Here is a 22,700-nt window from a genome sequence, read left to right on the forward strand (position 1 = left end):
TGGCTGAAGCAATACCTGTTTTTCAGCCCACTAGTGAAGAAAGTGGCTTGTGTTTAAACCGGATTCTTGATTAAGTATTTCTTTTCGGAACAGTCAACAGCATCTGCTCCACACTGAAGACAACAGCACAGTCTGTTCCACAGCATTTACTTCTAACACGATAACTACAACCAACTGCTAGAACATTAGGATTAAAGACATTTGGTCTTTGTTTTTTTATTTTTTAATATTTTTTTTTACTGTGGATCAGAGAATTATTGTTAGTTTATACTAAAAACACTACTGATAATCAATCTTTGATAAAACACACCAGAGAAACTGGAAACCCATCTGAACAGCAACAGACAGCACAAGCAATAGTTTGAAGTTTACAGCTCCAATAAAACTGACTACCATCAAAACCAAAATCCTTGATTTTCCAAGCACTATTCAGCATTTAACAGGTCGTTATACAAAAAAACAAGAGAGGAGTGTCCCTTCTCACATCCTTCACACAGTAACTCTGGGTGCTGGAGGACAAGAGGGGAAAGGAGAAAAGAAGGTGGCCCTGCTGTCCCTAAACATCACCTTCCATTGCCCGCTCAACACTGAGCGTCTGGGGCTCAAGGGGCGACCGCTGCTTTACACTACAAAAACTCCCAGAAGCATCAAGTAGGACTAAGGCCTCGTTGCCCTGCTTGACACACCAACACCCAAACACCGCAGCTCGAAAATGAGCCAGTGAAGAGGACATTACACCAGGGAAGGGTACCCAAGCCTACCGTTAGTGGGGGGAGTATGTTCACCGCAGGAAGAGCACATGACCACTTCTCATGCCAAAGATCTGCTTTGTGATTCTGTAGCTTTTAGCATTTCTTTTATAGCCTGATTTCTGCAGGCAACACACCACATTTGAAGAAAACCAGTGCTGTGTGGCTGGAGGGTTTCTGTTCCAGTAACACTGACAGGCTTCAATGTAAATCAGGGAATGTGGTAGCTCATCACAACCTAAGGGGCATTAGTGCTTCTTGATAAAAGTACTTTTTAAGCAGCAAAGATGCTGAGGGTGACCTAGTGCCCGATAATTGTGTCCCTTGAGAGGTTTTGGGATGTCTCTGGCTTCAGCTGTATTGCAAAACCAGTCATTTGACAGCAGATTAACATTTCTGTTTCCCAAATCTTTTTATCCAAATGACTGTTGCTACAATTGCTCTGCTACGTGACTTGATCTCCTTCAGCCATCGCGTGCAGCAAGCGTGCTACCTCACCTCACACTGTGAGACTTGGCCATAAGGACAGCCCAAAGCATCACTGCTTTGAAAAATGAGACATGAAACCTGCTGTGGGAAATCACCAAAGAGCCTGCGCAACTTTGGTCCTCAGAAATCCCTTACAGGTGGGACCATGACCAGGGATGCAGCTGAGCCACCCTTGGAGGATGGCATCTGTGCTCCCCTGGCCATGGCCTCGGCTGCATAAAATGCAATTACAGCTGAACAAAGACAGAAAATCCCAACTAAAGAAGTGTTTGGATGCAGAACAGAAACACAGCCACAAATACTGCAGTGGCTCAGCTGTGAAAATGAGCTCCTGTTCTCCTACAGACACTTCCCCACCTGCTTACTGGCAGTACGGGTACCCTGGGTCCAGCGCAGGGCTTCGCCTGGCTTCCCTCTGCTCGCCCCCCCCCCCCCGCTTTTTTTTTTTTTAAATAGTTTCAATCATTGCTCTCAGTTTACTTGAGATTGGAGAAGAAACTACACTGCCCTTTCCCCCAAGAAGATACGGCTTCTGACCTGGAGGCTCGACCAGCCTCTGCCCATCAGGGCCTTTCAGCCTTCGTACTGACACTTTCTCCTTCTCCCAGTGAATCAGAACATGATCATTGTCATTTTCTTTCTTTAGAACAAAATTATTGACATCATTTCTCCACCCAGCCTGAGACTTGCAGTGTGCTGTCAGGACAGGCAGAGCCTTTCTAAATCCCTGTGCTCCGAGATCTCACTCAGGAAGGGATTTCCAGGGACAAAAAAGGTTTCACGCTCTTTGACAGTGCCAATTCACAGCCAGGCTACCAAGAAGCACCCTGTCTTCTTACCTACATGGCACAAAAGCAGTGAGACCATCTTCACCACTGTCACAAGCAGATAAATGCAAAGGCTTGCCGCCATGCACAAGGAACCATCTGACAGCCGCAAGGCCACTGCCAGGGAGGTGTCACCCTCCATCTGAGCTCGCCTCGGTACAGACCGCTTCCCCCATAGCTCCAGATACCTCTTTAGCAAAAGCAATGCCATCCTGGAGGCACCAAGGTGATGCCATGTTCAGAGGAATGCCTTTACAGCAACTGCCCACTGAAAAATGGGCCAGGTCCCTGCAGGCAGTGCATGGAGTCACCCCCAACATGAATATAAAGGGTCCTTCAAGACATGGCACTCTCACGCACAAGTCTCTCCTACCATCCTTCCCCCTCCTCTGGACTCTCTACAACCAACAGATTTCAGCATCCACAAGGAGCACGTGGCACCTGCCCATCCCGTCCCAGGTAGCACAGTCCCTCCTTAGCCCAAAATCTCCCATATCTACTTTCTGAAAGACGTGTCCCTTTGTTACGCTCGTGTTCACGGCCTCACCCAGCAGAAAGCAGATCTTCCTAATGGGGGCAAATAATCAGAAACTATATGAAGGAGGAAGATCCGTCCCAGTACGCTGGTTAAATCTTAGCAGGTCTCAATGCCTATGCCTTAAATAACCATGTTACATGAACTTTTCATTCTTATTCACAATGGCTGTTTCAACCACATTTGATTAATATTTTCTTCATAAGGCATATGATTGCAATTAGCATTTCAAATTACCACAGGGACATCTCTACAAACAGTCACAGATGGGAGGACTGCTAACTTTAGATTTCCCTCTGCAAGAACAAGAATTGGGAGAAAGGGAGAGACTGTTTATAAAGAGCTCTAGCACTGATGAAATGCTCTGAGATTTCAGGCCTGCAAAGCTCTGATCCTTTTTGTTAAGTAAGCTTTGGTTATGGCACGTACAGGGAACTGCTCCGCAGGGCACGGCTGAGGTACAAGGCACTCGAGTGCAGGAGAGCCATTACCTGTTCCTCCTTAGTTCTCTAGTGCTCCCCATAACAGGACCGTACAGAAAGCAACGGAGCCAGTGAGTCACTCCAGATCCTAGTCACAACAGCAGGGAAAAAATCCTTCAGCCAAAGCTTTAAATCAGCCTCCTCCCATCTCAAAAGGACATGGACCAAAGAGCGAAGCCATCACAAGGACACGGGCCAGCACAAGAGGGATGAAAGCTCGTCTTTGCAGGAGTTGCCACATCTGTTATTTCACTTAGATAAGACTAACTTGACTAGGAATTGCTCCCACTGGGAAGTCACGCTGGACCACACTGGTAACAGGCTGACAGCAGATGTCTTGCTGTGGCAACAACATCTGACTCCCAGCCTCTCCTGGAGGAGGCAGCAGGAGAGGGATGCAGAGGGTCTAGCCTGGGGCAAGCTCGGGCACACCTGCAGGCAGAGGCTCTGGGTGAAGCAGGGAGACAGCCCACCACTGCCGGCTTTGTTCAGCTGACACCAGACCTGGCAGCCAGCCCTGAACCGTCACAGCTTAGAGCATGGGGTGGTAAAAGAAAGCAGTTAGAAAAGGCACACAGGAGAAGTGAGCAGCCATCCCTGCCTCACTGCCCTTCCCAACACTTCCGCAGTGCTGGCTGGATCACCCCACTCACCGTCTGCCACAGGTGCTTTCACGGGCTCGATCCTGGACACGATTTCTGCCAGGTCCGTAAAAGAGGTGGTGGGACAGGTCACGTTCTGAAACACAGTGGTAAGTTTTGGGTATGTTAACAAATACACACAAAAAATTCAAACAAGCCAAGACTGTATAAAAGCGATATTGAACAGACAAAGCTCCAGACACACCAATTCTCCACGATTGCCTCCTCAAAAGCCATTGCTCATCAGTGAGAAATTCTCAAAGCAACTCTCCTGATGTAGAGATGGGATTCCCATGTGCAAACAGTGGGACAACCTCTAACGGCTCCTTCTCCATCCATGCAACAAGAAGCCTTATTAAAAATTTAGCAAACTATAGAAAAGACCACAAAGACAAGAACCAGAGGGTCTGGACTCCGTGACAGACAGTGCTCATTTTACTTGTTTGTTCTCCATCACTGTTACTTTTTAAAAAAAGACCGGCTGCATCAGGTGCACCCCCAGGGAGCTTTTGCCTTCCCTTGGGAGAAGGAGAAGAGGCCCCAGTGCCCAGGTGGGACACTGCACATGGTCCAGCCCTGAGCCTGCAGACTGATGCCATGGGAGGCTGCACAGACAGGTGGGCAGCAGCCCAGGCACTGGGGTGACCAGGAGCCACCCAGAGACCCCAGCAAGCCATGGAGCTGGAGGTGCTGCAGCGAGTAAGAGCCTGAGGTAAGTAATTCCTCTTTTCAATGAACCCTTTCTATTTTTCCTCTGTCTCAACCAAGCAGTGGGTTGAGTGTTCTCTATTTTGTGGAGTTGCCTGCTCCAGTTTCTCCTCTAATAAAACCCAACTTTGGCATTTAAGAACCGTTTTGGTCTTTCTTCATGCCATGCTGTGAGCGGCCCCACCTGCCTCCTCAGGGCCAGGGCACAAGGTCACCACCAACACCCCTCACCTTGTTTTAAAACCAGTGATTCTAATTAGTACAATAGCACACACCCCCAGAGGAGAGAGACAGGGAAGAGCTGGCAGGGGGCCTGTTATCGGCATTGGGCTGCGGGGAATTGCTGTGACAGTCATCTTTCTAAAGGCCCAGACCCATCCACGTGCTTCCAGACAGGGCAGTTGCCTAACACAGAGCACCGATACTATGAATCATACAGCCCCCGTGGGGGTCACAGCAGAAGCCCATTACAGCTGCAGCAGATTGCTCTCAGTTGACCTTTAATCCGTAACTAACTTTTGATGTAATTTAGTACAGCTAAACTAAGGTGCGGATGCAGGACAAACAGCTGGTGGGGAGCAGTGGACAGAGAAAAGCCCAGAGGGAATTAAAAAAATACCTGTATGAAATGAAACAGCAGTAGCTTAGGACACACACTTTAAAATATACAGAAGTCAGGAAGCTCAGTGTGACCATTAAGGAACCATCAAGAAGGGTGAGTCAGTCCAGTCTCATTTTGAACATCCGACATGAATGGCCCCAGTGAAGCGTTTGCAGAAGGTTGTTGCCCAGGACAGGGAAAAAAAGCATCTATGTCTTCATTTTGTGCCATATGACTAAGCGAGGGATATGTGCAAACTCTGGCCACCATGCAGACACAGCAACGTTTGAGGCAATCACCTGTACTCTAAAAACATGGACTCTTACCACACGGACAAAGCGGTTGCACAGAGCACTCAGGCAGACATGTGCCAGGCTGTCTGTGGGAGCACAGAGCAGACAGGGACCAGCTTTGGAAGGGATGAAAGTCCAGGGCACTGTATGAACTCCTGAACAAAATCCTGCAGCAACCATCGCCAGAAGGTGCTTCAGGAAAACCACCATCAGCTCATGTGCTCCCACAGAGAAGTTGTGAGGACAGATGACCATGAAGGCAATTGTTAAGTGTGACCATACCCACGGGAGCATCTGTTACGGTCACTGACATACAGATGATCCTGCATGTAAGCCTGTTAGGGGATGGTTGGTGAGGCAGCTGCACCCCAAAGTCTTAGCACTAAGACTGGAATGCCACTTGGAAACCAGGTGTCTTCCCACGCTCGTCTGATGCTTTGCAAACAGGAATTTAATGTTTAAGCACTTCCTCTTACTACTTTTAAGGACAAAACCACACATCCATCAGTTAACACAAGGCAAAGAAGTGTCTCACATTAATTTGAAACCCACTCTAAAACCTTTCTGCTGATAATTTTTTTTTTTCCAAGGAGGAAAGTATTCTCTTTGGCACAATCTTTATTAAATAAATTAGAGAAAGACAGTTACTATTGTAGTCTGCTAGATTATATTTAGCTTTGACTATGAATAACACTTCAGTAGACAAAACTTCCCCAAGGAGATCCAATTAACAGTATTGCATTATTCTGTGCTGGGGAAGAGTAAGGGTTGTTCAAGTGAAGTTTATGTAAGGTTCTTGTTGTTTGTGTCTTCAGTTATTTGCATTTTTGAGACAAGATAAACAGTGATTGAATGATGAAAGCAAAGGAAAAGTATCTAAATGATTAAATATCTGGAGTTTTTGAGTAAAAATTCAATGCTTAGGACATGGAAACAAGATGATAAGAAACCACGCTCAGCTCTCTCAGATGTTGAACGCTCCAGAAATAGCTGAAGAACTAAAACATACAGAGCGTCAAAGCTTTTACTAATGAAAGGAAAGTTAAAAATATCAGCTGTTATCCTCGGAAGATAGCAGAGCTAAAGGACTTAAGTGACTCTAATGGACTAAGAAAAAAACCAAACCAACACCCCAGTGGGAGCCTGCAATACTTGTTATTTCGTAGAAAAAAATCTACTGAAACAAAAGACAGATGAAAAAAATCTTGGTTTTTACTGGATTCCAGAGTTTTCAGAGGAAGAGCAGAAGACCTCCTTGGTCCTCAAGAGTACAGGCTGGAACTGAGCCTTAGCGTCAGTTTGGGGGGAACGCACAAAGCTGATAGCTCCCACTCCATAACCCAGCCAGTCTGTCGACTCACTCTCCTGAACGCATTACTTCCATAATCTTGGTGCCTCAGCAATCAGCACTTTCTTCCACATTATCAAGTGCATGCACGGAAATGCAATGACAGGCTATGTCTACAACGAGTACATGACATGTTTTATCTCCAGGGCAGCTGAGGGGCCATAAAAACCAGGGTAGATTGTGATAAATGTTCAACATGCTGCTTGATGCACAGCTGTAGTATCATGATTTAACTGAAATATTAGCCTGAATATAACAGGCAATTTTAAAAGAAGACTTCTTTAAAAGAAGCACTTGTTAAGGCAATGAATATGTTTGAGCTTGTTACCCGTTGGTGATAAAAGTTAAGAGGATGAAATAGGACATATAACCATTTCTGAGACACACACAATTTTCTCTCCCTAAACTTCTCCTTATGACTATTAATATACAAAACCAAACACATATCAGCTTATAACTAGTCTGAACACAAGGTGTCAGAGACAGAATGGGGACCCGTCATCTGCAGCTCAGACTAATGTATCTCCTAGTCCAGGTCATCTTCCCAGTAAGAACAAGCTGATGAGTTTTGGAGCTCCTCAGGCTACTCAGATCATCAGCTACTTTCCCATAAAGCTCTGTCCCTCTGTGGTCCTCCCATGGCCACTCACCCTGCCAGGCAGCTTGGGTGGGATTCGTCTGATGATAGGAAGTCATCAGCGTTAGTCCCCCTGGCTCCCTTTACATGGCCGGAGCTGAGGGTGCCATTCATCTTATCCCAATGGAGCCACTTCCATTTCGTCAAGTGACTCATGCCCTACAGAGGCTCATCTCTCTCTGGTGACAAATGGGGGTCTAGGACAATGAGCTCAGATGTGGGAGTCATCCACCCCTTGTTGCTGGGCTAATGTCCATCCCTGCAAGTACTGCCCTTCCTCTCCCCTTGCTCACACCATCTCCCTCCTACTGAAAGTGCTCTACCACCGATCTCAGGAAGAGCTGCAAATCCTCAGTGTCATTTTTCACCTCTATTGACTTTCCTTAGTGAGGCTCACTACAGTTATAATACATTTTGGCAATCACTTAAAGTATTACTGCTCATTTCCCTATCTCTAAAAGACAATAAAGATGAATTACTGGGTAAAACATGAAGCTTTTTGTAACACTTGGGTTTTAAATCAGAGGAATTGAAAGGAGGGTAAGGATAATAAGCCAATATATTATAATATTGTACTCAAGTCCTCAAAAAGGTGGTAAGTGTTTCTTAAAAACAACTGAAACTTCCCTGCCAAGAAATTCAGTCAGCCCACCAACTCTAGAAGCTGACCTCAATCCTTAAACTGTAAACCCAAAAGTGTTTTATCCTACTTTTAAGTAGAAATCTTAACAGGCCTGTAACCACACAGCAACACTACGTAGCCTGTAGATTTACCATAATCAGGCATTTACCAAACTGTACATTAACTGCTCAGATGTGCTGAAGTGGGCAGAACAAGGTATGTGAAACCCAGTACCTCGACAGCACCACATGCTTCTGAGGAGCCTTAATGATGGCTCTACGAAATGCCTTTTCTAATAGAGGAGTGAGGAAGAAAAGCAACAAAGGAAGAAATCTATGGCTTTGCAGGGATTTTTAACTCTTGGCTAAAAACACATCTCCAGCAAGGCTTTAATTCAGGGTTTCTGGAAGCATCTAAGAACTATAGGAGTCACATCCTGAAAGCCAGCAATGGCAGAGCTCAATGTCAGTGATCCTGATTCATGTCCCGTGTGACAAGCACCAGGCAGCTTGCAGGAGAGCACCACTGCCCTGGCAGACCAGTTTCTGGTAGGAAGAACAATATTGAGGCACCACCTAAAGTTTGTGGTACAAGAATAAATGAAAAATAATTCTTAGAAGCTTACTCATTCCTACCCAGCATTACGCAGGGAGGAAGTCCACAGGTGCATACAAGCAATGGGTACAAAAGCAGCCCATCGCCTGAAACCACGGACCATCCTCTCTCACAGGACCTGCTGGGGCACAGTCACAGCCTCCACTCCAGTGTTCGGTACAGAAGGCAGCTCAGCCAGCAGCATTTAGTGCCCTCAAGACTGCTGATGCACACGGTGAAGGAGACAAGAAAGATGGGCATGTAAACATGTACACATCAGCTACAGGTCTCAAAATGCTGGCTACTGGTGAGCATCCTGCCTTCCTTTGAGGACTTTTGTGTTGTGAACAATTCCAGGTTACAAACACGGTATCAAGAACCTGTTAGAACAAAACAGCAACAGGAAAGCCACCCTACAGAGTGCTACATCAGTTCCTGGGGTTTCAGAGACCCCATCGTATTTGCTGAGGATACGGATGGATCTCTGCATGGGCACGCACCAGGTATCAGGGATGGATAGGCAGACATTGGAGCTTGGGTTCCAGCAGAGCACACTTTGGCCACACTTGTGTCTGATGATTCAAATGCAGGACCTCATTCATCCAGGCTATGGTTCAAGGAAAGACGTTTCTGAAAAACCGATCATACCTTTTCTTGCCTAAAATACAGTTTTAACTAATACCTGCACGCTCACAATAAGGACTTGAGGCAATCGATCGTTCTCCTTCATACCCCTGCCCAGTTTCTGAGCAGTATGCAAACTGGCGCCCATCAAGTAGTTCTTGCAGAATAGTGCATTTAAACCGAACACTTACTTACATCAGTTTTGGATTTGCAGGTCTCTTGCCTGTCTCTTAGCATCTTGTCAAGGACCCCACTCCTGCACCAGACATTAAATACTGTTTTCCCGTGCTGATATCCCACTTCCTGGAAAAAAGAGAGTCAGGGGGGAAAAAGTAATTAATAGCTAAAAAAACATTATGTCACATCTTTTGCAAATCAGTAGGAAATCCAGAGGTCTACCCCAAAGCCAGGATGTACTTTTGCTACCGTTCAGCCTTAGCTACGTAAGCTGTTCAGCCTAAGAATTAGGGGAACAATTAAGCAAACAAGGTGCTATTTTAAGTCCTAACGCTAACTTGACCTTTGGCCCCACAGTATGCAATGAAAAGTGCCACCTGACACAACTATTTTTATAGCAGTGGCTTCAAGCAGACTGCTCACAGAATAGCACCATATAAAGAGAAGCTTAGGATGCATATGTACACACCTTTCCAGTACTGGCTCTTTCTTTGGAAGAAGGTATTAATTAATTTGTGTCTTTTCCCCCTTCGGCTCAAGTCTAGCAAAGAAAAGTTACCATAGGGTACCCATTTCCAAAATCTCTTGCAATGAGTTAAGCCAAAGAGCATTGAACATGCAAGCGTCCATTTGCTGGAGCAGAAATGAGGGCACATGGACAACACCAAACGCACAGACTCCATGTTCCTCTAATTTAAAAGCATGAAGTAATTTGTGCTTGGAATAATAACATGGCACTGTGTCCTTTGCATGGAAACAACCGGAAAAAATAAACCGATTGCTCCAAGTCTTACTCTTTTTCTAACAAGACAGTAGAAATGGTGTTGAAAAATCAAATCGAAAGGACAGGGTAACAGGTGTCAGGAGTCCTGGATCCTATTTCCAGCTCTCGCGCTGGCAGCATGCACTAAACCTCAGGCTTGTGTGGCAACCCCAAGTGCTGGAAGCAGTCCTGGCTGAGCTGGTATTGTCTCTCTTTGGTTTTTGGACCAGGGTTCAAAGCACAGGGGGCACTCAGGCTGGAATTCGCCTCTTGTAATCTATCATAGCTTCTCAGCCCAGGGTGGATGTGATTACTCAGGAGGAAAAGGGACCTGACAAATCTACAACTGGGTCAGATTGATCCAAAGTAGCTGCGAGAACCTGAGCTTTGGGAAATGAGATGCAGCCAACTTACCGCTCTAAGCTGATACAGAAGAGGGGTTTTGACAAAAAGAGGGGATTTTTAGTCTTTTGAACATGTGGAATGGTTATATGGTGCCCATTTCTGTTTTCTGGAAAATCCAGGTACATAGCTGAAATAAAAAACCCCACTACTTCATAGCCTATAATGATAAAGGAATGCCTAGATTGCCCTTTCCTTTAAGGTCAGCACAGTTTAAAGCTTCCCTGTGGACAGAAGTTATTTAGCTATGCTGCAGGGAATGAAAATCCAGGAAGGTGCTGCCCAATCATACCTGCAGCGTCTCGTGCCAAGAACTTGCTCACAGAAAGTGACATCTTCGAGAAACTGCACTTTTCTCAAGTTTTATTCCACTGAAAAAAATTTGCCTGGTGTCTGTAGATCTCTTTAACGACACCAAATTAGACAGAGACAGAACAATGATTTGACAGCTTACTATCTGTTACTGTGATGAACTACCCAGACCTGTTCATCAAGGTTTTCAAAACAGCCAGGGCACTCCATCTAGCGAAGAATATTATTTATCAGCAAACTCTTAGATCCACCATTGGCAGACAGCACTGTTGGCGCAGGAGCTATGAGACACTAAATATCCCTGAGAAAATATTTATATTGGGGAAAACAGCTGGTGGCTTGGAATAGCTGCTGTTTGGTCTTAAGGACTCACTCAAATGTGAATCTGCAGGGCTTAATTACCAGTTTTGTTTAGTATTTATAACACAGTATCAGAGAAATCAATCTGCAGTATAATGAGTGTTGTAGGTTCTCACTACATCTATAAAGGAGATCAACTTAAAGAAAAATCTGGGGGGCTGGGGAGCAGTTTCCAGCCTAGAAGAGCAAAGCTATGCAGAAACACCTGAACATGGAAGATGCTTGCATGGCTGAAGCGGGCAAAGAATGGAAAGAGACAGTAAAATAACTTCCTTGACAAGAGACAATGAACCAGCATTGCTATCATTACCTCAACCAATGCTGAATTATGTCAGTAAGACAATACAAGTGCACATCTGGAGTCAGTTCTTCCCATGCTGGTTTCTGATACATAAACAAACAAAACTAAACCCCAGAGATGTGTAACCTGGTACTACCCTTTTTACAACGTCCTTCCACTGACATTGGTGCCATTTTCCTGATACTCTATCAGGTGCAGAGGAATTATGGATGATTGTTTTATTAATAGAAGTGTTGAAATGTTAACCGAGCCAGATATTTTAGCGTGTTGCCCTCCATTTCAGTGATTCATGGCCTCCCCTACAGACAGCTTCAAATCTTTCATGCAACAACAAGCTACATAATGAAGGGAGAGAAATGACACCATTTGACAAACCCCAACTGCCCGAAGCAGCTCAGACACCCAAGAGTTTTTACCAAGCAGCTGAGCAAGAACTGCCATGAAACAGAGCAAGGCAACTGATCCGTTCACAGGTCATTATATAATAAAGATTACTAACTCAATTTCTGCTGTTAATCCAATCTCACAGGCATGATATCATTCCACAGCATTATTTAGCGTCAATTATTCACTCTGTGCCAGCTGACTTCTCTTACTCTCCAACATCTTAGGCACGAATTAGCACCACAAACCAGCAGATTTCTGTGGAACAGCAATACCGGGGAACTGCTTTCCTCAGGATGCACTTACACAGATTTCATCAAATTTCCCAAAGTCCAGGGTACCGTATCGGTCAATGGGCGGCCGGATATACTCGCAGTAATCGCTGTTCTTCACCATCTCCAGCTGCCGCACACAGCACACGTATGCAAGCCGCGTCTGGATCTCTGCCATATTCAGCACCTGCCAAGCAGGCCAGACACACCAATCATGATTAGTTCAGAAATTTAATTTCAGAATATATTCTGTATTCACAATGGAGAAAAAGCAAGTTATCGATCTTTTTTTTTTTGCCAAGAGCACACAGAAGCCTGCTGAAGCCTTCACACATCAGCACCTCCATCTGTTTCGCAGGCAGCATGGACAGCTAGCCAAGGAGTCTCCATAATCAACAGCAGAAAGGGAATTGCCTTCCAACATACTTCTGCAGTTCAACATTGAACTGAGTCTTTCCTTTTGGGATATAGTGGTACCTTAAGAGACAGATCTGTGCGGAGGTGAGAGGGGCAGTGATCCTTCAAGGCAGAAATCAGTGATGTTCATAAGGGTCTTCCATTTTCCCCCACCAAACACTCCCAGTACATGCTGGGAGCAGCATGGTCAACTCTGCCAAGGCACAGCAGGGCACTCCACAGCTGCCCCAACTCCAAAAGGCCACTTCTCAGGGAGACCAGACCTTGTCAGGGAAGGGAGTTATCACAGAGGAAAACTTTAGATTACAGAGCAGTACACAGAGTTTGTAGTGTTTTCCCCAACTTTGGGAAGCACAAACAAGTTTTTTGCTTCCAATTCCAACACGGGAGTGTGTTAATTGTGGCTGGGAGGGAAGAAGAAAAAACAGCATTCACTTAATTGTAGCTGGGAGGGAAGAACAAAAAACAGCATTCACTTGGGGGACAGCTGCAGAGCCAGATAATTTAGGAAATACAGAAGAATAAGTAACAGAGTTGGCCTGACTGCATGCAACAAGAGAAAAAAATAAATTGTGCTCTGCAGCCCCGTGTTTATCAGTAGTAGTAATGTTGTTTCTGCCTAGTGCTAAAATCTCCCTAAATCAACAGTTCAGAGACATATAGGATAGAAACACGGAATTGGACAAAGTTACTACTTTTATCTGTAAAATTCATAAATTCTGACTTTATCAAAACTTAACACACCTCTAAGAAAACGTTTCTTTGCTCTGACAACTCTACCACCCCCTTCCGAGACTGAGGCTCTACCCTCTCCCGTGTCAGTGCCTTTCCTTTGGTGTCAGGGCACTGCACAGCTGTCTTTGTCCGTGACTAAGAGCTCAAACCCAAGAAAGATGATGGTCTGTCAACCAGGCTTGCTCCCTGAAAGAACAAGGGAAGCTTCCTGCTCTGTGCATAAAAACAGCTGCCATTTTAATATAAGTCTACAATACCTTGACTTTCTCGGCCAGTGGATTCCACCTCTTCCAGAGCAGCCACCAGCCAGACAAGCAGTCGCCATAGTTGGTGAGGTCTGTCTCATCCCGGCTCCCCACATCAATCGCGATCACCACCTTTGCACCCATGGACCTCGCAACATCAGCTGGTGGTAGAGAAGGTGGTATCAGTACCAGTGCTGCCAACCCTAAGCTAAAGCTTACGTATGTACTGCTAGGGAGTATATAACCTGACATTACACCTACCATGAGTGTGTCTGAACAGCCTCAGGTATAAGCACTTGCAGCAACTCTGCTGAGAGACCACTCTCCCCTCAGGGAGGCTCCTACCATACCTGCTCCATTTTAACGGAGAGATCCCAGTGTGCACCGACCGAGCCCCTGCGTAACCTCAGGGTGAGTTCCCATTGCTGAACTGCTGGTAAACATCGCTTATGGGGTATGTTTTGCCCTGGATCGGTGGGATGACCTGACTCTCTCTGAGGCCACACTGTCACCAGAAGCCATGTGAAGGCAGCAGCAAAACTATATGGCAGGCAGCAGGGGAGAGGAGGTGAGACACAGAGCTCGAGGCCATAGTTACACCATATTAGGTATAATGTGAAAGAGCACATTAAACCCACATTAATTCTACCTCGTGCAGCAGTTCTCATGAGAACAAAAAATCTGGGGGACCTGTAGAGAGATCCTTAAAGAGAAGAGTCAGCAGTGCAGGGGTCAACTCTGCAGATAGAAGGTAATAAAGGAAAGGAGCAGCACAGAAACCAGACTGGGAGTATTTCAGTCTAGAAAAAGCTTTGGGATCCAAGAGAAAGATTAATATTTGGAAGTGGGAAAGAAAGGAGGCAACATTTCCTACTTCAAGGTCAGTAAAAGGACTAGCTGCAGCCTTTGGATACGGGTGAGGATTTAGGGAAGTGCCAAGGGAGGGAAGAGAAGGACAGGTACCTCACAGAATTAATTTATATTTCTTGCACACCCCCAGAGTCCAAGATAGTTGCAGTTTCCAGAATAGCTATGCGTAGGAAAACCACAGCTCTGAAGAGTCAATTTAGATGCTTAATTTAGACACTTATGTGCAGGTGGAAAAGGTGCTCTGGTTTGTAATTCATACTTTTGCTTACAGACACAAACAGAGAATGTTAGATGCAGATTTTGGGGGTCTATTTTGTGTTATTTCCATTTCTGGTTTTTAGGCAAATACAGCCCCGATGCAAAAATATAGTCTGGGTCTGTCTGGAACATGTAAATGACTTAGGTTGCTCAGATGTGGAGTCTCTAACTTAGATTCCTTCCTCTTTATTTGTACACAATTATAGTCACAAAATGCAATGACACCATGCATCTCTCTTCTATCTTGGCTGCCCTCCTGAGCCACCCACCTTCCAGTGCTTCTGACTATGATGACAACCCTGACACAAAACACATCCCAAACACACACAAGTGAACTCACATGCCCTGGACCCTTTTGGGTTCAGTCCTCAGAACACCCCAAACTCCACATCACTCTTTTGAACACCACATGATTCCACCTCTGCCAGGTGCTAGCAGCTAACCAAGACACCAACGCCTGTCAGCTGAACCCTTCAGGCTCTGGGTGACACCAGTGTGAACAATGAAGAGTTAATGCTGTTGCTTTCTCAGAATTATTTCGTAATCAACTGGTACTTTTTGAAAAGAAACTTGAAGATAGACTATATGTTTGCAGTTTAATTTCTGCTCTCTCATTTCAGTAAGCACTAAAATGAATTCAAAATTAGCTTGGAATTATATGTTCAGAATACGTCTATTAGGAAATACTTCCTAACAAAAGTAGTCTTAATAAAGCCGTGATAAAGCAAACACCTAGGAAACTGAGAACAATGACTCCTGGTAACCATCACGAGATTAAAAGTGTCTGCAGTCTTTCTCCTTGTTTCTTTTTTTGGGAGGGGGAAAAAAAAAAAAAAAAAAAAAGAGGACCAAGTTTTGCAGACTGTTTGATGGGCTGTGATCTTGGTAACTTCTTCCCAACTGATCTGTGCACCTACCTGGAAGGTTGTTAATATAGCCTCCATCCATCAAGAGATGCCCATCCTTCGGGTCACAGAGAGGAGGCATATACCCAGAGAGAGACATGCTGGCACGGACATATCTCCACAGAGAGCCTGCAGGAGTGAGAGGGAGGGAATGGCAACAGCATTAATTACTGCCACAGAGGTGGGGCAGGCTTTTGCATTCATTAAAATAATCGGGACATAGAGGCTCTCCTGTGAATACTGTTAGAAAGTTATTAAAGCAGTTTATTATTTTCTATACCGTAATCCTGGCTGGGGTGGGGGGGGAGGGGGAAGGCTATTCAGACACACTACCAGGCAAAGGCCTTAGAAACCACAGTTTTAAGCCCATGCCTCAAATTTATTGCCTTCAAGGAAATTTCAGCATATGCCTGACTGCAGGGATCATCTTTAGTGCTTTGGTGAGCTTACACTGCTAAGGAAAGGAAAAGGCTTCTCCTGGGGACAAAGGCAGAAAGAATAAGCAGATGGAAGTGCAGCTAAAGCCATTATATTCTACAGAGATCCACAAAAACCAGACTTTTAGCAGGAGCTGAACATGAAAAATATATGTTGTAGAAGCCCCAAAATTCTGTTTTCCCTGCTCTGTAATAAGCAAACATCTTCACACTTGTAAAACCAGTGCAAGTGCATGGTGGTGATCTTATCCCTTAGGACATTTCTGTTAATAGTGCTGTGAGGAAGAAAGTTATAATCTTTTAAGCTGTTCGAAAGTTTAATCTAGTAGAAATTGATTGGATCTGTTTCCTGTAAAACATTCTGCTTTAAGGCTCTTATTTACTGATTTCTCTCTTAACATTTGCATCAGCTGAATTGGGAAGACACTGCATTTACAAAGAGGCCAAGAGTCTTGTCTGACAAGCGAATCTTTAAAATATCAAAAATAAGTAAGACTTGCAGTTTTAGCTCACATCTCAATAACTGACTACTTGGTGCTTCAAACAGCAACTCTTCAGCTAACTGAGAATTTTTTTTTTCTTTTCTTTTAAAAATATATAACAGTTCTGTTTCTAATTATAACCTAAGCATTCCTACTGTTTAGCACAGGTCAATACTGGCAGATTTGGGTTTTATTATTAATAGTTTTAGTCGAGTTGGAAATTCCACCCAAGAAAAATGCTGACTTCTTGTGTTACACCCCACAGATGAAACCAAGATGGGAAATTGCAGCAGCTGGAAACTTCCTTCCTCTCCTTTCAGTGAATTCTGGAGACAACCATAACCATTCTCCAGCTGATTTCTATCCTTACATTAAACTTCCACAGGGACAAGTAGCTAGATGGAGTGAGTTTCCTGACCTCAACTGGCTTAACCTGCTGCAGAACGGGAATAAAAACCCTCTAAGAAAGGTTTTGTATCCTTTTTCTGCTTGTTTTAGCTCCCTTGGTCATCCTTGATCAACAAAGCCCCGATATCAGTGTAATTTAGCGGTTCTGTAACCCACGCCCTAACGGCAGGAATGGAGAGCCTTACCTGAGCCAGCTCAAAAGACAAAACATCAGAGACATGGCAGCGAAGGCTTCAGCCACCCAAGGAAATATCTGGGGCACCTCGTAGGCTTGTACCGTCTTCACTGAAGCCCGAGTCACTGCACCATTACCCCAAATAGACAAAAGCTAAAGCAAATGTCCCACAGGGCTGCCACCACGTCCTGACAGCAGAGCAGACACCTCAGATCTTTCTCCTCTGTTCAGTCAGTAAAGTACACCACAGTTTTCCACCAGAGAAATAAAGAGGACTGGACACAAGTAAGAACCCAACCCAGCCTCTGCTTCAGGCACAGGAATCTATTGGGAAAACCACTTCATTTATAGGGAATTTGTATCTTAAAGTGTTTTGGTTGCATGAAGTCTGATTTATGGATAAAACACCTGCACTTCACGAGATGTTTTAAGGAAACAGAATGGTGTCAATGGACCCATTTTCTCTCTAAACAGTAAATAGAGCACCTCATTTAATTTCTTCCCAACAGCTCTGTTCCCTGTTATCTGTGTACAACCACAGTTTGGTGCTCAGCAAATAACAGAGAAGAGAGAAACAAAAGGAAAGACAAATTTAAAGGCAAGAAAAATTCCAGGAACAAGGGGTAACAATGAAGTCTCAAATCATTATTTAAGACCTGGTGCTGGAGAAGGCCACCTGCACACTCACCATCCGTGTGGACCCTCATTGCAGAGGCAGTGATGTCAGTTGTGATAGTGAAGTAAGGAATCCACAGATCCTGCAACAGAGGGGGTCCCAATTTTACTAAATCTGTAACCTTGCATTTAAACTAAAACCCGTGCCCAACACAAACCAAAGCAACAACCTCTGTATCTTAACAGAGCTGCAGACACAAATGCCTGCATCGATGGAGAAAAACCCGTCAGCCCTGTGTTTAAGTTCATAAATTTGTTTCTTATGCAAACACTTCATTCAGAACCAAGGCAGACAAAAATCCTTATTTCCTTTTTTTAATAGCAAGAAATACTTGTTCCAGAAGACTGTCCAGCATACAGAGCAGCACAGAAACCTCATCACTCAAACTAGAGTTTACCTTTCTGATATCTGTTTTTCTTTCAGATCAAGTGTGGCGGTCTGATAACTCTCATCTAAAGAGATCCCTAGGCTGTTTATTGCTGGAGGACAATGTGAAGGGAAGACTCACCTCTTATATATTCAGTTCTTATGTTGGTCGCTAGATACCTGCTGCCTCCCCTGGAGATGTGGCACTGAGCTAGAAAGACTTTGATCTCACCCAGTACAGCCATTCTTGCATTTCACCCAACTGTTTCTACTCAAGGTGGTGTTCATCCACTGCACAGAGCAAGTCTTCCATAATCATATTCACCATGGATGAGTATGCAACTCCTCAGTTCCCTCTAACCCCAACCTAAGACTAGCAGGCAGCATCTCAGTTCCTGAGACACCACAGCCTAAGACAAATTGGGAAGAACGTGAGTCATGACCTCTTGACTAAATGATATTCAATTTGTGCCTCGTGGTGATGAGGCTATGGGTCATTTCAGCAGGAGATGCAGAACAATGCTGCTGAGACCCAAAGCTGCCTAGAGTCAAAGAGGAGAACACAAAACTTTGCAGCATTACCAACAGGAGCAAAAGATCCTGCAAGGTAGATCTTCAAGAAGACCCCAGAAGTTGCTTGAGATACTGCAGTGTAAAATAGCAGTGAGGAGTGTGGTACATAAGAAGGAGGACGATATACAAAAAGAACAGCTGAGCTAAGTGCGTGCCTTACAAGTTTATTCAATGGCGCTAGACCAAACCAACAAGCCTTGCTCCTGGCAGGGGAAGTTCTCATTTTTGTTTCAGCCATGTCTGTACTCACATTGCACTAGCTGGAAAAACTGAAAGGGAAGGTGACCTCCCAACTGCATTGGAGTTTCTTGGAGAGAGGATAGTTTTGGGAGGTCTCCATGGTGTCTAGTGAAAGGGTAGCCTGCAAAGGGGAAGGAGGAGGACTTGTTTGAATAAATTGAACTTATGCCCAGAGAACAACAGCTCTGTCAATCAGCAAAGCTGAATCAAGACTGAAGAGGTAAATCTGCTTTCCCATCCAGCAGCCTCTTTGCTTGTGGGACAAGGTGTCTGGGCCTTCTTTAGCATAGGTTTGATGTCCCTTAAACTCAAGCCAAACAAGGGTTTGGACTCCAGCTATCAAGTATGAGTGAGAAGCACTCCCCCTCTGCTCAGTCTGTACTTCTAGTGTAAGTTTCTGTGCTGTTCAATATGAAATTCTGAACTGCCAAGAAGGAGGTTTTTTTCTAGTGAGTTTAATCTCTTAAGCAGCTCTGCAAAGATGGTGGAATTGGGAAGGCTAACAGGCGCTGCACAAGTATTACAACCCATCTGGTATAAATGCCATAGGAAGGCGGATGAATAAAGTGTGACTACGACACTATTAGGGGTGCCTCTCCATGCTAAAGATATTCTGATGATTGCAGATCTCAGTGCGTCAACCACATTTTAAGCAAAAATAGGGGAATGGGGAAAGAAGTCTATCTGATTCTTCCTTTCATTTTCATGCAAAACACATGCATGAAGGAAACTAAACCAAGATCCATCATGCAATAATAAAGCCTGCATTTCTCAGATATTGTTCCATTTATTTTGGAGACAGAGCATTATTCAAGTCTGAAACAGGACTTGATAACAAATCTTTTCTGATTCCTCACACCTGAACCTCCAGCTGAGATGACTTGCAAGAGCATTTTGTGCTTCTGGCATGGGAGACAAAAATTCCAGAGCCTGGTGCTCTCCCAGAAGGATGGGTAATTTCAAAGGAAAATAAATGTATTTCTTGAGAAATATCTTTCAAGCACCCTGTCCTGGATTTCTGCATGCTTTCCTGGAAGAACTTGCACAGGCTGATCTCTTCTTGTGGAGTGCCTTTGGCTGACATCTGTAGCAGCAATCACGGGGGTTGCTGGTAACCAGGGCTACCCCACAAACAGCACTGCTGGGAATCAGGAGACACCTACGTTACAAGGGTTGTTAGAGAGCAAGTTTAAGAGAAAATGGAAACCTCCCTTACAATGTCAGAAATAGCAGTTCAACGTAAGTGCTTCTGCTCCCTGGCTCTGATGCAGAAGAGGGATGAGGGCACATGTGCTAAGTGCAGGAGTGCCACCTCACAGCCACGGGTAGTAAAAAGGAGGATCTGGCCCAGTGCTTGCTAATTTTAAGCTTTTAGAGAGACACAAGGGCCATTACTCACCCCAGGCCCTCAGGGAGGAAGTTCTCAGCTTCTGCTACAATCACTGTGGATCCTCCCAGGAAGAAGCAGTTGTGGCCAAGCATCCAAACACAACGTATGGTTGTAAGGCTATAATTAACTCTTGCTAATATGTATTTCCAGTTGGAAATCATTGCTACCCAGCCCCCTCCAAAAACACTTCCAACTACTGAGAAAAGATGGATGTTTGCAGTTTGGATGCTTTGAAATAATGCTTTACGGAAACATTTGTTCAAGGTTTAATGCTTCTTAGTTCAGCTTCTGTTACTTTATAAGTTGCCCTCTACACTTAGGCAGCTTTCAATTTCTGTCTGTCTAGTGGCATGACTGGTTAACCTGCACTGATAACACGAATTGCAATGAAGGAGTAACTGCCTCTTTCCTTGCAGAGCTACACAACGTTTCTCTTTATTTATCTGATGGAAGTCTTCCAACGTGAGGAAATTCTCAGGCACAGACTGAAAGACACTATGACACTCAGCATGTGCGCACAAAGATGACGCTGTTGCATGCCTCAGAACTGGATTTCTCTTGGACAAAACCTTCCTGTGAATGCAATGTTAGAACAGATCATACAATTACAGCTGTTAAAAATCATAAGGAAGGAATCTACTACATCTTAAAGGGAAGTACAATAAATTGCTGAAATCAAAAGCAGGGGAAGCTGGGGCCACCTAATCTCAGAGGAGATTTTCTTCCATTTTGTCACTCATTCCTTCTCAAAGCTCTGCTCAGCATTATCCTACAGCTTCATTCTGCAAGGTACCATCCACAAGTCACACCAAGTTAACCAAGAGAAGGCAGTGCTTCGCACCACCGAGAAGGTCTCAGTGCATTGCATAAGGCAGCTCCTCGGCTATGTCAAAGCAATTAGAGCGGAGCTGGTTTAGTCATTGGACAATCACATGTTTTCCTATCAGGCACTGCTAAAAGCAAAGATAGGAGCTGGCATGCTTCAGGAAGGGATACGCATGATTAAAGAAATGAGAGTATGGCTGGTGCTGCCCAAATAACAAAACAAAAATAATTCCAGTCTGAGAAGGGACTTATCACTCTAAAACCTGTTTGTTTCCAGCACCATCCACTCTGCACAGCAAAATGCTAATTTAAGCCATGTGATGATTAATCACTTTTATACTTACATTTAAGTAGGGAAAGTTTTAGATGATTTTTAATAAATGTATTTAAAGTATACATAGTGTTCATTTGCTATATAATGTTTTATCACAAGGATTCAAAACACAGGAATAATTTGGTTAAAACTGCAAACGAGGTAAGATTGCAAGACTACCCAAACACTCTCTAAGCATGGTGATCTTGGAAGACAACCATTGATAATGTGCTTTATAAATTCCTACTGCTGAAGGACGGAGGATAGGTGGGAATCTGAATGTGGCTATCAGCTCAGGTAGACCATACGACATCTAGCAATTACAAAAAGGTCACCATATGCAGAACAGGAAACAATACGCTTTGACGTTATTGCAGTTTTCAATAGGCTGTTCATAAAACTCCCTCTAGCTTCAAAAATAAAATTTAAAAAAAGCCAAACCCATTGCTACCCTCTTCAAGACCTTCTTCTGCTATGCCCTAAGGGTCTCTTAGACCTGATTTGCAGAAAAATAACGATAAAAGTCTCAGCAGTTCTACTTCAGTAATGCAATTTTAACTTCTGCTCTCAGACGAGGGGATCCCTTTGTCAAACAGAACAGAAGTAGCTACAAATAATCTACTCCTTGTGTTTTCTAAATCCACCAAAATGAAAGAATAGCTCCTTCCTATATTCATGTGACATTACGTTCACAGTTTTAACATGTTTTCTGTCATCCCACAGCCCCATATCTCATATTACCATGGAAGAAAGCTACTTCTACTACAACAGAATACAGGGGCATCATTTACCATACATAAAGTGAATAAGCAACCTACCTCTATCTGCTTATCTTTGAAGATGTTGTTGATGCTGTTGTTAAAAGCTGCTCCAGAAAACATAGAGGTTATTGGATATGTCAAGTCTAGAATAGTCTTAAACACTGAGTTCATAACCTAAGTGGGGGGGGGGGGGGGAAAAAAAAAAAAAGGCATTTCAAAGGTAAATTGCAAGAAACCATATTAATCCATATTAATGTATGCAATTCAAGAGACGACATATTCCAGATTCTACAGCCAACACGTTGGAAGCATTGCTATTATAAGTACAAAAGTTGTCAAGGGGACAGAAATACAACTACAATCAGTAACTCCTTGTATGGTACCATAAATTTAAAATAAAAAGCAGCAAACTCTGTAGCCAGTTTGCAATAAGGCTATGGAAGAATGTACATTTGCATCATTTCCCTTCTACCCATAAATCAAAACATCCCTCTAAAGCAGTG

The 22,700-nt window shown here is 44.2% G+C and overlaps 1 protein-coding gene across 4 annotated transcripts in view; it reads right to left on the minus strand.

Moving 5' to 3' along the window:
* Positions 1-22,700, minus strand: part of PNPLA7 (patatin like phospholipase domain containing 7) — a 134,000-nt gene that overhangs the window by 3,222 nt on the left and 108,078 nt on the right. For all 4 annotated transcript variants that reach the window (XM_052814281.1, XM_052814282.1, XM_052814280.1 and 1 more), the window contains 7 exons: positions 22,255-22,371; positions 17,742-17,811; positions 15,564-15,680; positions 13,531-13,679; positions 12,156-12,308; positions 9,346-9,453; positions 3,736-3,820 (listed from right to left, as the gene is read on the minus strand). In XM_052814281.1, coding sequence (XP_052670241.1) covers positions 3,736-3,820; positions 9,346-9,453; positions 12,156-12,308; positions 13,531-13,679; positions 15,564-15,680; positions 17,742-17,811; positions 22,255-22,371 — 799 coding nt within the window. The remainder of the gene's footprint in view (positions 1-3,735; positions 3,821-9,345; positions 9,454-12,155; positions 12,309-13,530; positions 13,680-15,563; positions 15,681-17,741; positions 17,812-22,254; positions 22,372-22,700) is intronic.

The sequence above is a fragment of the Harpia harpyja genome, chromosome 19 (assembly GCF_026419915.1).
Source record: "Harpia harpyja isolate bHarHar1 chromosome 19, bHarHar1 primary haplotype, whole genome shotgun sequence".
Lineage (NCBI taxonomy): Eukaryota > Metazoa > Chordata > Aves > Accipitriformes > Accipitridae > Harpia > Harpia harpyja.